This window comes from Schistocerca nitens, chromosome 4 (assembly GCF_023898315.1).
Source record: "Schistocerca nitens isolate TAMUIC-IGC-003100 chromosome 4, iqSchNite1.1, whole genome shotgun sequence".
Taxonomy (NCBI): Eukaryota; Metazoa; Arthropoda; class Insecta; order Orthoptera; family Acrididae; genus Schistocerca; species Schistocerca nitens.
Genome location: NC_064617.1, coordinates 533,060,979 through 533,078,050, shown reverse-complemented (window position 1 = coordinate 533,078,050; position 17,072 = coordinate 533,060,979). Strand labels below are relative to the sequence as shown.

The following is a 17,072-nucleotide window of genomic DNA, read 5'->3' as shown; positions in this document are numbered from 1 at the left end:
AAGCATAAGGTGATTGGGGTTGATTGCTCACCAAATACTTACATAATGTTGTTTATGAATAGACTTAGTAGTGTAGTTGGTCACGTTGGTGTTAGTGACCTTACTGTATTTGGTGACTTTAACTTATTGTTAGAGGCAAATTCAGATAGTATAGTAAACTTAAAATTCAGTGTTGTATTAAGCTTGTACAATCTTTTAAATATAAGAAGCTCTGACACTAGAGCAGTGGACTCATGCTTTGCTAGAATAGATTATACTATAATCAACAAGCACATCATAGAAAAGGTAAGTTACAGTAGCTTAGATTTTTGTTATTCTGACAACTTTTGTTAGGTGTTTGAGTACATAAATTCAGTTGTAGCCAAAAATAGCAAAAATGAAGAAATGAATGTTGAATACATCAAACATTAATGCCATTGAATACAAAATAGCAAAAGAGGAATGGGGTATTGTGTACCAGGTGAAAGGATCTGATGACAAATGTGTTCTACTCAACTCTGTTGAGTTCTCAGCCCTGCCAGAAAAATCCAATAGGTAGCTAAGATTGTCAAAATGAAGCAGTCCTACTCTGAAACTCCCATCGAATCTTATTGGGTTCAGGCAGAGTGTACATGATGTACCCCTGCTTGATAATGCTACTGTTCTGCAGATTTTTAAGAAAAAATATGGCCAGGGAAAGAAAACATTTAAACCTAAGGAAGAAGATCAACAGCCAAGCAATAGAACAGTTTTGACAACATAAGTAAAGTATTTTGAGAGCCAACTGACAAGTAGTGTGAAGGTCCAAGAAGATGAACACAACCACTCAGCATAAGATATGACCATAACACTGGGGAAAACCCAAATACTATTTGTAATATGTTTACAAACTATTGCTCTTCAATTTAGTATACAAGGCAAAATGCATGACACAGAAAAAAATTCATTTGGAGATGATGTCAGATGTAGGATGATGTCAGATGTAGGAGATATAAATATAAAAAACTTGCACACTTTGCTTATTTTCATTCTATTATGTCATACAGGATCATATTCTGGGGTAGCTCATCAAATCAAGCAAAAGTTTTTAGCATGCAGAAGTGTGTAATAAGACCGATTTCTGGTGAAAATTCAAGAACATTATGTAGAAACCTGTTCAAGGAACTTTGTATTCCAACCACTGCTTCTCAGTATATTTATTCTGCAATGAAATTTGTTGCGAATAATAAATATATCTTTGTTTCCCACTAATAGCTCAATGCATAGTATCATTGCTAGGAATAACAACAATCTACATAAAGACCTAAAATCACTTATCTTGGTCCAGAAATGGATCCAATATTCTGGAATACACATTTTCAATAAACTGCCAGCAACCATACAAAACTTGGTTTCAGATAAACAACATTTTAAACAGAGTTTGAAAGACTTTTTGTTACACAACTCCTTCTACTCTATAGATGAATATCTTAATGGGGACTGTTAGATCCGCTTAAGTAAAAATGTCTGTGAGATTTCAGTTTTTACAGCACTTGACCACAACAGTCAAGACTAGGTATTTTGTGTATGATAATTTTTTTAAAAGTGCATAACTATGGTTCATTTTGACAGCGTATTAATTCTGTAAATATTATCTGTTCCAGTTTACTCGTATTGACAATCTCCTGACAAATGATCATCTTTTTGACAGAGCATTAATTCTGTAAATATTGACTGTTCCAATTTAATATATTCACCTGTATTGACAATCTCCTGACAGATGATCAGGGTAGTGAGTATTGTGTTAAGATGTTTTATGTTATAGTTTCTGACTTGTTCCACACCCAAGAGAATCATCTCATTTTTGGGTCTATGAAACGAAGACTGAATCTAATCTAATCTAATTTACTCTAATCTATCCAATGCAATTACTAATATGTGCTTAAAAGGAACCTCAAAACCTCTCTCACCCCTCTGATTATCTGTTGCATTAGAGAAAATGTGTATCCAACTTTTCTAAAAATGAGTGTTGTGAAACCAGTGTGTAAAAAGAGAAGTAAGAAAGATGTCTCCAACCACAGATCAAGATCATTAATCCCACCTGTAGTAAGATCTTCAAAGGTCCCAGCTAAATGCCTTTTTTACAAGCAGCAACAGCTTGTTGAGTCTCTTCATGGTTTTGGAAAAGGGCTAAGCACAACAACAGTTACACAATCGTTCCTTGAAGTTTGTCTGTTGGATAGAAGATGCAAACTACAGGTATATTTTTAGACCTGACAAAAGCATTCAACACAGTAGACCATAGCTTACTTCTAAACGAACTGAAGTCATATATTCTTTTTTGGGAAACAGTTTAGAATCTCTCTAAAAAATATCAACAGTGTAGGAAAAGATAAATTGCTACTTACCATGAAGATGACACATTAAGTTGCAGGCAGGCACAATTAAAAGACACATTCAAGCTTTCAGCCACAATTTTAATCAGAAAAAGGTAAACATACATCATTCATTCACACAAGCAAGCATACCACACACACACACACACACACACACACACACACACACACACACACACACGACAACCAGCTTTAGCAGCTCAGACCAGAGTATAAAAAATATATTGTATTTCAAAGTACTGACACAAAGTGAATTAGGAATATAATTTTAGGTAAGAGAGTAACATTTAATATCTCCTTGTTGCACTTATCTTACATAACTTCAGCTTGTCATTGGCGAAGTATCTGGAATTTATGATGTACACAATTTTAGTTTGTTGAACTAGAAGATTGGTTCCACAAATTGTTCTCACAGTTATGGGCAGCAAGGAGCCCACATGTGTGCTTGTGTAGCACTCTTAGATGGAGGGTGAATGGTAGCTGTTGTATTGTATACAAATTGAAATTCAGTGAAATAATATATTCTCCTAGTAGGGAAATGATCATGCTGCAGGTTTTACTGCACATCAATCCTACACCTGTCCCTACGGTCCACAAACTACCAATAATAACACACGATGGAAAATCCCTTACAATAATAATACCCAAGTATATCAATGAAACAAAATTATTGAAAGACTGATAAATAACATATCTTAATAAAATAATTATATTCTCTAAGAATCCACACTTTCTGTATCCCTATACTTCAATTTTCATTTAAATGTCATCCACATAGGGACATAACTTTTACATTTAGTTGAGTTTCTTTAATGGTGTGTACAGCAATGTTCTCTATTGTGTAATAGTACTCGGAACCATTCTTATTGAAGTCCAGCACAAGAGAGCTCATCCATTCCTTCTTAATGACATCTCAACTTAGTGGAATAATGCCATTGCAATCCATAGAGCGCCTAGCTCCGATGCAGCCTTTGTAGATGCATATAAATAGTATCTTTTGTGTGGACTTTGCACTTGGCATAATATTATTCAACAGTAATTGAGAGTCACAAACACAAGAAAGGGATAGTACAAAGTCCCCTATGGCAGCAAAACTTCAATTCTTTAACAGTCTTACTACCATTATATCTGGGTGTGTTACTGAAGTTGTTTGCAAAAATCTATTATTTGTTACTTTTGGAAAAATGTAAAAATCTGATGAATGCATTGCTGTTTGCTGCTTTACTGAATAGTGGTAGCATATTAAATTGAGACTATTAAGACAGGATAGTGATTATGATGTGCTATGTAAATTGTCCCAAGGTTGATAAATTATTGCAGTTAGTGCTTCTCTTACATCAGGAGCAGCTAGTGCCATCATTGATCTAATGGGTTTCTGTGAGCTTCCCCATTCGGGGGTGGGGTCCTGAGGGAAACTGTTTAAAACCTGGAACAAACCTCTGTCAGTCTTGGTTCACATCTCAGAGATTCAATTAATTCAAATGATCATCATAACATACCAGTATCAAATGTTAATTCGCTTCATAGTATGGTTTGTCCATTAGTGGAGATGGAGCTTCCAGCTCAGAGACAATTGAGCACGACATTGCCACAATGCCTCCCTGAAGCCAAAGGGTAGGTGGAGATGAACTTGAGATGATGACCATAGCAGTCCTTTGGGATATCAGCAAGGGTGTGGGATGATCAGGAACAGGGTTGATCCTTGAGATAAACAAATGTGTGAATCAGATTCTGAAAGTGACATGCCCACAGCAATGGTCTGAGAACCTGAAATGCTTTTGAAATACATAAATAATTTCCAAGGACACTGCAGTCTGTAAAAAGGAAGATAGTACATACAATCTGTTAAATAATGTCTGGTTTGCATTGAAATCTATTGATTCGGAAGTGGTAAGTAAAAAATCCAGTTCATTCAGATTGAAAAATTTATTGCGAGTTTGAATCGAGTATATGTTATGCAATTTCATAACCAAATTCTCTGTAGAATATCGTCCATTGCAAACTGATTGATAACCATATCATACTGGTACTGAGTGTCTGGTTCATTCACCATTTCATTATAGGAAACAGGATTTATTAACACACTGTTCTCAGTATGACAACAACAATCAAGTCTGTGTTGGCCGATTGTTGAACTGCCTTCCGGTATAAACAGCTGGGAATCTCATTCATTGCAAACCAAAATATTTACCCACATCATGATACAGCACTGACATGACTGTTAATTGTTCCACGTATTACAGATCACAATATAACATTATCTTCAGTAGAAGTTCTTGTCTAGTGTCTGTCATTTATATTGGTTTATCATGGACTTCATTGTTATCAAATTTCCGAAAGCATAGGGATAACTTCACATTAACATATCATTATGAATCTAGCTCATCATCATCATCAACGAAATAAGACCACACACAAAACAGACAGGTGAAACCAAGTAAGCAATTCCACAGAAGGATCGTATTTCAGAGTACAAAACACATAACCATCATAACCTACTACACATGTGGCAGTTTGATATTATTCACAAAATACAAACAAAACCACTTGGAAACCAAAACTATCTTTCATGTAATTGCTCCATCTGGAGTGACTGAATTGTGTACTTCTCTGATTTGGATAGGGAAGATGAACTACTCCTATTAGCTTGAAGTTATTTATTTTCTCTATGTGTTAAGAATAATATAAATAATTTGAAAAATCTTAGTACTATTCAACATCACCACGAGTAATCTAATCAACTGCAGCTAATGGAAAACAGTAATGTATCATTATTTTAATCTGTGGTAGACCTGTGAAACAAATGTACATATTTTTAGTCACTCTGTACATTATGATACCTACTGCAATTGGCTTAGTAATAACATATTAATATATTAAAGATCCCTTATATTTTCTTACTAAACATCAGTGTAGAGCTTATATTAGGCACGTAAAACACACAGTTCTCGAATTGAAGATCAATACTTCACATTATACATTCATTTATTCCTTTAGGCATAGTGTTTTCTAATATCTTGATGACGGCAAAGCCCTCTAATCCTGTGACTGTTTGGATAACCAAGCAAAATAGGTTCAAGTCTTCAATAATATATTTTCCTCACCTTGAAATCGTTGCACACATACAAGCCTTTTGTCGTAATTGTGTGATAAGTCTTTGCAATGTCTAATGTTTTTGGACGACAATTTAAGTTTGAAGTAAATATACTAACTTCCACTTCTTTTACGAGATGACTTGCTTGACGTGCTCGGCCAACTTTCCTTGCTGCTGCAAACTTTCTTTCACTTTATTCTCCGAAGTATACTGCTAGGTACAGGATTCTCTTAACTCTTTCTACTTATAAAAATACGTAGACATACAAAGTTTCATTTGCTTCAACTAACAACATATATTTCAACTTCAGACATTTTACAAATCCCACTCTTCATGTAAATATATACTGCTTCGTAAGCCTCTTGTGTCTCCAAACATTAGAAACAAACTAATTTACATATAAGAGAAAGTTAACATAAACACCATGTCCAGTCTCAACATGATCCGTAATACATGTCTTCCCTTCAACAAGGCTAAGACAAGAGTTTTTCTTCAAGAGTGTCTTCTCAACTGTTCTGTTTTCACTAACAATAGTCACTGACACTAGTATCACAGAGTAACATAAATACTCCATGGTCATCTCGTACACCCTTGCACTAAAACTTACATGGACCGCCCGACAGGTACTTGGTGTTGTTTGACTGCCATGTCTACATTCTTCTCATGACTGAATTTCAAATCTGCACACACAAAGGTGACGCGCAGTCAGTAGGATTCTATCATCCCACACTCACTTCTAAAATATTGTGTGTTCGAGATGGTAGAAGGCATAGTGGTTCTAGAATTTACACTGAAATTCTCGAAACACTACATATCCCCCCCTCAGATAAGACACGCGATATTTTATACACAATCATTATGTAAATAATATCACTCATAACAACATTTCATATCATAACAATATACTTTTCTTATACATGTTTATACATACATCTTTCACCTCCACAACAATCTCTTTTTTTTTTTTTTTTTTTTCCTGTAGAACAATCTGTAGCTGACCGTTTCTTTATTCTGTTCTTACTTTACTTTGATATCCAGACATCAGCATTCATTCGTGGTTCAGTCAGCTTCCTTAGTATTTGGGAACTGTAAAGACTCTTTCCTTATTTTCAACTGTAAAGTTCAGGTGTTCATGACACATGAGTAATCTACTTTCCGTTCTTCTTTGATTTTCTTTTCTTTCTTTTTTTATTTTTTTTCTACTTTTCTTTGGTATATACTATTTTTACTATTTTTTTGTAGTTTGGAGGAACTCTGGGCAAAATGAAAGCGTTCTTTTTGACACTCGTAAACTTACATGAACCGTAACAAATGCTAGTTGTGCATAGAATTCAAACTTTTGAGAATAATCCCTATAAAATTAGACTTTTGGCATGATACTGTCCCCTTTTCTTAGGAAAGGTTATTAGAAACCATGGAAACAAGGAAGTACTTAAACGATAGGACAGGAAACCCTTCCCACACCCCTTCCCCAGAATCCCTACCCCTCAAGTACTTGAGTGAGACGCCGGAGGAGGTTTGGTGTTAAATCATCTCCTACAGAACGGACATTCCCACCTTCACTCTTGAGGTCCCCAAAGGAAATCTTAGCAACCCTATGGAAATGGCAAATGGTGAAGGATCAGGCACACTTGTTTGCGAGGGTTGTCTGAAAGGTGTGATGTGTGTTTTATGTTAGCCATGTTTTATTTGCTCTCTTATACCATGCTTTTATTTACAATAGCCACCCCTTTCAAAACCTATACAAACCCTCCCATTTACATCACATCTGATAAAAGGTATAAGGTACTCTATACAAAACAGAAAATTTATACACTATGGTATCACAGTTGTTTAATTATTCACCTCATATTAGATTATCCATAAATATAATACTCTACTCATTTTATTTTATGTCGATATCACTTTCTTTCTTATTCTGTGATTCTCCTAAGTTTTCTTTATCTTGTAGTTGTATCCAGCTTCTAAGCACTATGACTGTAAGATAGTTTAAGCTATTAGTAATAGATGACAGAATAGTTTAAGATTTTAAAAGAATTCGGTGCAGGAAAACTATTTTGGAAGAAACACTAAAAACAGCTCGGGATCCGATGGTAGTCACTCTGCCCGTTAACTCACAATGTTAACATCCCTGGGGGACAGATGACTCCGCCTGGGTCCCATGGATCTGAGATTAACTTTTCTTGTTCACTAGCAGACCAGTATTTCTCTTTAAATTTCTTTTGGAAATCTCCCCAAGAAGAAAAATTCTAAGTATTCACGGTTTCTCATTCTGAAGCCTCCCCAAGAAGGTACCTCACAGCAAACTCTTATCATTTTAGAATCTTTTCAAAAAGTGGGTCAGATGTACATGCCTGTCTGGCTTAAATTTAGGGAATTGCCCGGATAATCCTGAAGTAGTCCCCCATTGCAGATCAGTCATCAATTCACTAGTTAATACCACATTAGGTGAAATTACCCTTTTGTCTAATTTATCCTGGATAAGGTTGAATTCTTTCCTTAATTTGCAGCATCCTGTGACAGGATTGTTCCCAGCAAGCCCTGAAAATAATCATGCATGGATACGTGACAATGTGTACTGTATTTTGGCTGTATGGGGTTTATCAATGGCCTACAAGAAAAATGCAGACATGGATGAAGACAGAGCAAAGACCTATGAGTTGGAGCAGGTAAGAAACGTGTTCATTTCTTTATCTTGTTGTAATTGGCACTGATGCTTCTATAGTTGCTGTGAAGATTTTGTAAATTACAGCTAATTTTTTAAAAACATAACATTGAACCAACATTTTTTATGTATTTAATTTTGTCACTCAGTAAGTATTTAAAAACAGTGAAAAAATTAATAAGATTTGTATGATTCTTAAATACTTCACAAAGAAATGTGTATCACTATCAGAAATCTGCTCTATATTTCTTACACAGAGTTGTGTGAAACTTATGCGTGGTCTGTTAATGGCCATGATGCAACAGAAAGATAAAGTGGAGAAATTTAAATCAAGCCAAAACCCACTTGATTCACTACATGCAAAGTACAGTTCAAGTACAGGACAAACAGTCGTGGCTGACACTGAATGGGGCCATTTGCAGTTGGATGCTGTTTCCTTGTACCTACTGATACTTGCTCAGATGACTGCTTCAGGTATGACATCGAAATCTTGATATAACATCTTGAACCCTAGAGGGGTCTACTTAAACATAAGTTAACTATAAATAATGAAACAGAAATTTAAAAATACAAGAGAAAAATTTTAATGATAAATTTCAGTATTTTTATTATGGTGTAGGAAATCCTATGTATTTTGCATGAACAAAATCACTTTCTCTTAAGACATAAGACCACATTTTCATTGCAACTTTTCCTAATTGATTTCAGTCATCTTGCTCCATTAAGTTCATTCAATTCATACTAAACATTGTTGCCCAGTTGAAAACATTCGCAGTTATTGCTAAATAGGAAAGAAGCAATAAGTAAGGACAAAGAAGCTAAAGGAAAGAAATGACAAGAACCGACAAATGACAGAAACGAGATTGTGTGTGGGTGGCGGGATTTTGAGGGAGGATATAGAAATGGAAAGAATTGGTGTACATTCAGATCAGATGGGTTGCAGATACCATACATATATTGTAGATTCGGATCACATCTATGGCTGTCAGGAATCAAATTCATACCCTAGAGGCAGACGACATCTATTAAATTCTGAGGCTTTGATGGAGGCGGGGGATGTCTATGTCACACCGTGCATCAAGCAGGCACAAGAATAACAGCTTTATCTTATAGTGTTTTATGTGTTTATTTTTAATGGATTTGGTTGAATGTGTTGTCCATCCTTGATACTTGCCAATTATTATGTTATTGCCACAGTATGCTGAACTACGTTTGCATGTCAACTAAAATCTGTCACTGCTCATCTCTAAAGTGGCTTTCTTCTAGATGAAGCATGTTGTACTATTGATGATGCTGGAATAGTCGTAGATAAGAGAATTTCTGAATTTAGCAAGGATGTTAATTGTATGGAAAAGAAATGAGAAACACATTAGAGAGATTTATTCAGTAAAAAATCTTGAATGCTTGGTGCTCCTTTCCTAATAACCATTTATTGAAGGACATCTTCTAACACCATGAACTGCACTTAAAATGTCTAATAGTCAGGCAGGAATTCAGTTTTATAACTCATCATCAGATGTATGTGCATCAACATGTACAGTGTGACAATTGCATACATAACAGTGGGAACATAAGTCTGTTTACATTATGAATCTGTATATCAATGACATGCATGTTGTAACAGGAAGATGGATGTAAAGGCATTGAGCGATTGATTGAGCAAGAGTTGGAATGCATTTTTGAGCTACATTTATTAAGATATACCAAGTTCACCTAATCTTAAGAAAACAACTATAAAGTACCACACTTTGTAAATATAGAGTGGACTAGAACAGATTGATGAATCAGAATGAATACCTGAGCCAATATAAAAATACGTAAACTAATAACCATTGATATAGCTGATCCAAACGATCTGTCATTGTATCAATCATAAACTTTGCCAGCAATGCACAAATGATTGGGAAAAAAAAAAAAAAATAAATAACACACACACACACACACACACACACACACACACACACACACAGCGGAAAATTAATCATTAACTGACATTAACAAGAAACTAGCCAACAGGCCCCAAAATTGCTGACTGCTCATATTGGCATTAATCTCATAAGCATGAGAAATGGATTTAATGAAACCTTTGAAATGTAGCAATTCTTAAAGTGGAAAACTAATAATTAACATCAGTGAATTAGGAAGAGTCTCTTAGGAAAATCATGAAGTGAAGCACTCAGCAAGTCAGTCTTAGCCGAATAGTTGTACGTTACTATGAACACTTTCAAATGCACTGCCTTCAAGAATCCACAACATGCAAAAAACATAGTGACTTTAAAATGATTCCGTCAAATATATCCTCACCACGAGTAGTTCATGAATTACACTTTGCAGAACAAGCATACACTAAAACAGTACCCTAAGATTTAAAAGACAAAGCATATCTTCCCTAATTTTTTGCGTGCTGGTAAGAGGCCAAGTTCCTCTCACAATCACATGACTGCACCACTCAAGTCTCATGGAAGTTACACAACTTCTGACATGTCTTACTTTTCCTCTATGACGTGTAGCCACCACTCACAAGTCTGAAGGGCAATAGTGTGTCCCACCGGATAAATGATGTCAATTCAGCCAGGGCTGAGCGCAGTTCTCACACACTGTTCTCAGAGCTGTTCTGCCAAACCTCCTGGACTGATGGACAGCATGGGCATATGATTCCAGAGACCAGCCGTACAGTGGACAGTACAATCCACAGTCTGCCCAAGTTCATGGTCAAATTGTTAACTGTCCGCCACCATCCTGGCTGTTACTCCGTGCTCCACCCATAGCAGCATCCTCTAGCATGCATTAGCACTGTGCTATCTCATCATGCCTTCAGGTGGCGCAGACGATGAACCTCGTTCTTGCAGTAGGAAGAAGGTAGGGAAAAGGTGGCACTAGTGCTGACATGGCATATAGTCAGCTGGTAGCCCCCCTTGCAATTCATCGTGTCTTGTGGGGCCTAGTGAGTACCCAGCTTAGAGCGTGATTATCAGTTTCCAGGATAAATTACTGATGTTACAGGTGGTACTTAATTTCCTGCATCCCCAACAAAAAAGGGAGGGTTTCTAGCTCATATACAGAGTACTTTCTCTCCTACTCAATTAACCCTCTAGAGGCTGTAATAAAACAGGCTGTATTGGGTCATGTGGAGTACCCAATACAGCAGGTTCCGTTGTATGCCATACACCCTCAAACAGATGTGGGTAGTGTATAAGGACACTTAGTGAATAAGGTCCCTTAGGCCAACAGTGTGAAATAATTGTAACGAAAATGTTAAACTGTGTTACAGACCAATTAATGTATGTACTTAATCAGGTAATGTAATGTACGGTTAGGATAAGTCGTTATCACTTTGAGATGAATTTCGGGATGTTTTGAAGAGAAAGAAAAACTTCTGGAGTCAGTGTTAATAGTGTACAAATGTTAGTAACACTTTTCATTCAGTTTTATAATTATAATTCAATTAGTAAAATTCATTGTTTACCATAACACAAATTAACTGTGTAAACCGTTAATTTTGGAAAAGCTTAACATTTATGTATATTTGCAAGTCAGGACAACATATTCTTACAGAAATCACCAACTAAAAATCTGTAATTCAACTCATAATTAATGTTTCTGGAACATTCAGTGCAATGTCCGCATATTATGAAAACTAGAGAAGATTTGTTTAAATTGGAGACAAAGCTGATTCAGAAAGTCAATTTGTATCATAAATAATCTTATTAGAATGATTCATTAATCTTTTGTAACACGATTTAAAGATTTTGTGATGTACATAATTATTCTACATTTTAGCCTTCAAATGTTGCAAAAAGTCAGTTTGAACGTTTGATTTGTAATTTTGTGTTGTAGGAATATTACCAGCTCAAAATTGTTTAATAAAATTGCATAATTAATTAAATTACATAAAGATATATCGAGAATGTTGTGGACTGAATAGTAAGAACTTAATTGTTAACTGTATGTATGTTTCAAAACTGCGCTTGTAAAAGATCGTTCATTTTGGAAATATGCATTATCATTGTACTTGTCTTAATTTCTACTGAAACTCTCTAATGTCAGTTTTTGGTGGATTGACTTACTGCAATTGTAACATCAAACATGAAATAACATAATGTCAAAGAACATATTGTTAAAAGATGTATAAATACACCTTGTCCAAAGCCTTGGAGGAGGGCGGAGTGTGGTTGAAGCACTAGCTGGCGTGTTCTGCTACCTGTATAAAGTTGTAACAAATAAACAATTGTTGACAACAGATTAATTGGTGTATGTCTGGTAGTGACCAAAGACTTTCTGCAGCGAAGTTATCACCTCCAAAAATGTAAAACATGGTACGATCAGCGGTACTATGTTAAACCTGAATTGATGGGATTGCTACTTTAGATTTGGTGAATGGAGCTGGTATGAGAAGTTACATTAGCTTTGATGTTGGAGCTGGGCTTCTGGACCTGGTTACATTTAAAGGCATAAGCAATAGCCTTCTGCTCACCTTCTTTTTCTTGTAACAGAACCCTGCCGAGTCCTTATGCCGAGGCGTCGGTTAGTAAAAGAAATTCTTTATTAAAATCTGGTAGAGGTAACACTGAAAATCGACCTGATATCGATACGCCAAGCTTTCACCGCGGAGGGTGCGAGGCGCAAGGCACGGAGCAGTTATGAACGCGCACGCTGAGCAGCGCATGCGCTATGTCACCTCGGTACGGCTTTAAATAGCGGAGCTCGGCGCGTACTCGCCAGTACTACTACAGTGGCACTCACCTGAAGATGGCCAGAAGACTCTGCACCAAAATATCGTGGCAGGACGTTACTGATATTCGTCAGTATTCCCGTGTTTTTATGGAACAATCAGTATGCCGGGAAAGCTTTAAACATCACATCAAGCAACTCTACAGGGTGGAAGTGATGGAATGTACGAGGTGTGGCTAGAAAAAAACCGAACTAGTACTGGTGAAACAATAAAACGAATGCAATAAGGCTGAAAGTCACGTGGCCTGTCACGTGACTCTCGCTCCGCCTACTGCTCGAGTTTCATCTGCCTCCTGCACTCAGTCTGCCCGTGGCGTCTGTTTTAAGTAGTTGACGTTTTGTCTGTGCGTCGGAAAATGTTGAGTGTACAGAAAGAACAGCATGTTAACATCAAATTTTGTTTCAAACTAGGAAAATCTGCAAGTGAAACGTTTGTAATGTTACAACAAGTGTACGGAGATGATTGTTTATTGCGAACACAAGTGTTTGAGTGGTTTAAACGATTTAAAGATGGCCGCGAAGACACCAGTGATGACACTCGCACTGGCAGACCATTGTCAGCAAAAACTGATGCAAACATTGAAAAAATCGGTAAACTTGTTCGACGAGATCGCCGTTTAACAATCAGAGCAGTGTCTGAGTTAACAGGAGTTGACAAGGAAAGTGTCGAACAAGTTTACCGATTTTTTCAATGTTTGCATCAGTTTTTGCTGACAGTGGTCTGCCAGTGCGAGTGTCATCACTGGTGTCTTCGCGGCCATCTTTAAATCGTTTAAACCACTCAAACACTTGTGTTCGCGATAAACAATCATCGCCGTACACTTGTTGTGACATTACAAACGTTTCACTTGCAGACTTTCTTAGTTTGAAACAAAATTTGATGTTAACACGCTGTTCTTTCTGTACACTCAACATTTTCCGACGCACAGACAAAACGTCAACTACTTAAAACAGACGCCAAGGGCAGACTGAGTGCAGGAGGCAGATGAAACTCGAGCAGTAGGCGGAGCGAGAGTCACGTGACAGGCCACGCGACTTTCAGCCTTATTGCATTCGTTTTATTGTTTCACCAGTACTAGTCCGGTTTTTTTCTAGCCACACCTCGTATTCGAAGATTCGACAAGTTACGTGAAAGAAGAGCGAGGCTGCTGAGCTCATTGATATTCTTATTAAGTTGCAGAGACAAGGGCATTATTCCTATGTTTGCCAAAATTGTGCATTTCATAAATACCAGTGCTGCAAACAACATCAAACGTAAAGCAAGTGTGGCTTTCGTGAGAGAAAGGATTCGTTTTAGTTGGCGTTAATTGGATTCTGTGTTAAAGGACATGTTCCACATACATTTGGAATTGGCAGCAAGACTATCTTCTCTGTTGTGGGACTGGGTGGATGGTGTGACATGGGCTAAAGCAAACTGGAGCCATGATAAAGCTTTGATGAGGCAAACTGCCAAGATTGACAGACTTTCTAAACAGATGCAGCAGGAAGTTCCAACTAGACGATCTGTTGTTAATTTGACAGAGAAAACTTTAGATGACGCGAGTGTGTCTGTGCTAGCAAAAGGACTGAATTTTGCTCCCACACCTGTTTCACCGCCACTAGTGGATTTCATCAATGCCATCGAAGAAGCTGTACGCCGTCTTGATACAGATGAAGCGGAGGAAGTTTGGCGAGAGTCTTGCCATGTATTGACCAGGGGTGCACCAATGAAGAGTAACATCTCGCCCATGGAGAGGATAGTCCTCCGTATCTTATGAGTAGATATGGATACAGTAGTCTTAAAATCTGACAAAGGAAATGCTACTGTCCTCATACCAAGATCAATGTTTTATTATGTGACTCAACGTATCGCAAAATCGATAAGGATCCCACGAGCCGAGTGGTACGAAAAACAGCAGAACTTTTATCAAATAGTTCTCTACTGAAGGAGGTCATCAAGAGACTGAAACCAAACAGTTCAGTTCCACCTAGGCTGTATGGACTGCCTGAGATCCACAAGGAAAATGTGCCATTATGTCCAATTGTGAGTAACATTGGAGCAGCCACCTACAACCTAGCAAAATTCTTGGCATCTTTGCTCAAACCAATGATAGGCAAGTGTGCACATCACATAAAGAATTCTGGTGATTTTATCAGTCGACTTCAGTCACTACAACTGCAAAGTAATGACTTATTGGTCAGTATTGATGTGGTTTCACTTTTCACAAATGTGCCTCTGGTGGACTCACTACACCTCATTGGCAATATGTTTGGTGCAGACATTACAGCGTTGTTTGCGCGCACTCTCTCCTCTACATATTTTATATTTAACAACAAATTTTACTAGCAATCTGACAGTGTCGCCATGGGGAGTCCTTTGTCTCCCCTGGTGGCTAATCTTTTTATGGAAGGTTTTGTGGAGAGAGCACTCGACTCTGCCACTTTTAAACCGACAGTATTTTGGCGATACATTGATGACACTTTTATAGTGTGACCTCATGGTCAGGACCATCTCCAAGAATTTTTACGTCACATGAACTCCATACATGAAAGTATAAAGTTTACCATGGAGATACAGAAAGATGGTTGTCTGCCATTTTTAGATGTCTTGGTGCGACGGAAGAGTGATGGCACACCCCCTCATACTGACCTGTATCTACAAGCTACTAGTTGCCACCATCCAGCACAAACAATGGGCGTTCTCAAAACCTTGATCCACTGTGCCCATACTATCTCTGACGCCGACAGTCTTGAAGCGGAACTGGAACACCTGCAAAAAGTATTTCTGGAGAATGGCTTTTCACCTAGGCAAGTGAACAGAGTGATGCAGACCTACAAACGACGGAACAAGAAAGAGGAAGAGGCCTTCAGGTTGACTGCTTATCTGCCATTTATTGGGAATATTTCTTCACAGATAGGCAGAATATTGAGAAAGTATCAAGTGAGAGTCATCTTTCGCCCTCCTTCCAAAATTTCATCACTGGTGGGATCTGTTAAAGACGACCTGGGCCTGCGTAAATCAGGTGTTTACAAAATTCCGTGTGAATGCGGCAAATCATATATAGGGCAAACAACACGAACTGTGCAGGAACGCATTGTGGAACACCAACGGCATACTCGCTTTCTCCAACCCACCAAGTCTGCAATCGCCGAACATTGTATTTCCACACACCATTCCATGAATTACAACGACACAAAAATTTTGGCCCATACATCAAACTTTTGGAGCTCGATTATCAATAAATTTGTGGAAATAAGATTGTCTGACAATGAGACTCTCATCAATCGAGATAGCAGTTATCAGCTAAACTTTGCTTGGAATTCTGTTATAGAGAAACTTCGTAGTCAATGTAGTTATCTGCATAAAGATGGAAATCGACGTGATACCGATACGCCAGGCTTTCACCGTGGAGGGCGCGAGGCGCAGCGCATGGTGCTGTTATGAACGCGCACGCTGAGCAGCGCATGCGCAATGTCACCTCAGTACGGCTTTAAATAGCGGAGCTCAGCGCGTACTCGCCAGTACTACTACAGTGGCACTCACCTGAAGATGGCCAGAAGACTCTACGCCGAAATATCATGGCAGGACGTTACTGATATCCGGCAGTTCTCCCGTGTTTTTATGGAACAATCAGTATGCCGCGAAAGCTTTAAACATCACAACACTGGCACAGATTGTAATGCCCATTTAGGTGCTAAGAATGCAGCCTCCTGAGAAGGACCCCAACACATTTGTACCCCTACCGGTAGATTTCGTTCAGATGAGCCGCTTTCTCAGCAAACCCCTCACTGAACTTAAGAAGAAATTGCTATTCTGACAAACTGAGCAACCTGTTTAACATTATGTGAACCAAGCACTTGATTTATAATTTTCACTCAATCAGGATCGATGAGGATCCCCTCTCCAGACACAATATGTACCGTGAATTTCATTGAAGGGGAAGCAAAATGCACCTTCTCAGGATTTACTGTAAGGCCTGCCTTCCACAACTGCCCAAACACTTCCTCCAATGTACCAGGTGCTCTTGAATAAGTTAGTATGTACCACTAAATCATCTTACTAGTAGTACACAAACTTGAACTTCACATGAGAAAATACAACATTCATTGATCGTGACAGAAGAGCAGCCCCTCTTGCCAGCCTAAAAGGAACGCTATTAAATTCAAATAAATTCCAGTTAGTGCCAGCACAGTGACTGACATGGATTCGTCATCTAAAGTTATCTGGTTGTTCGCTTGGTTAAGCTCT

At 37.8% G+C, this 17,072-nt stretch overlaps 1 protein-coding gene across 2 annotated transcripts in view; it reads left to right on the top strand.

The window, feature by feature from the left end:
* LOC126253198 (probable phosphorylase b kinase regulatory subunit alpha) overlaps positions 1–17,072 on the top strand; it is a 294,496-nt gene that overhangs the window by 37,141 nt on the left and 240,283 nt on the right. For both annotated transcript variants that reach the window (XM_049954368.1, XM_049954367.1), the window contains exons 2-3: positions 7,959–8,117; positions 8,371–8,587. In XM_049954368.1, coding sequence (XP_049810325.1) covers positions 7,959–8,117; positions 8,371–8,587 — 376 coding nt within the window. The remainder of the gene's footprint in view (positions 1–7,958; positions 8,118–8,370; positions 8,588–17,072) is intronic.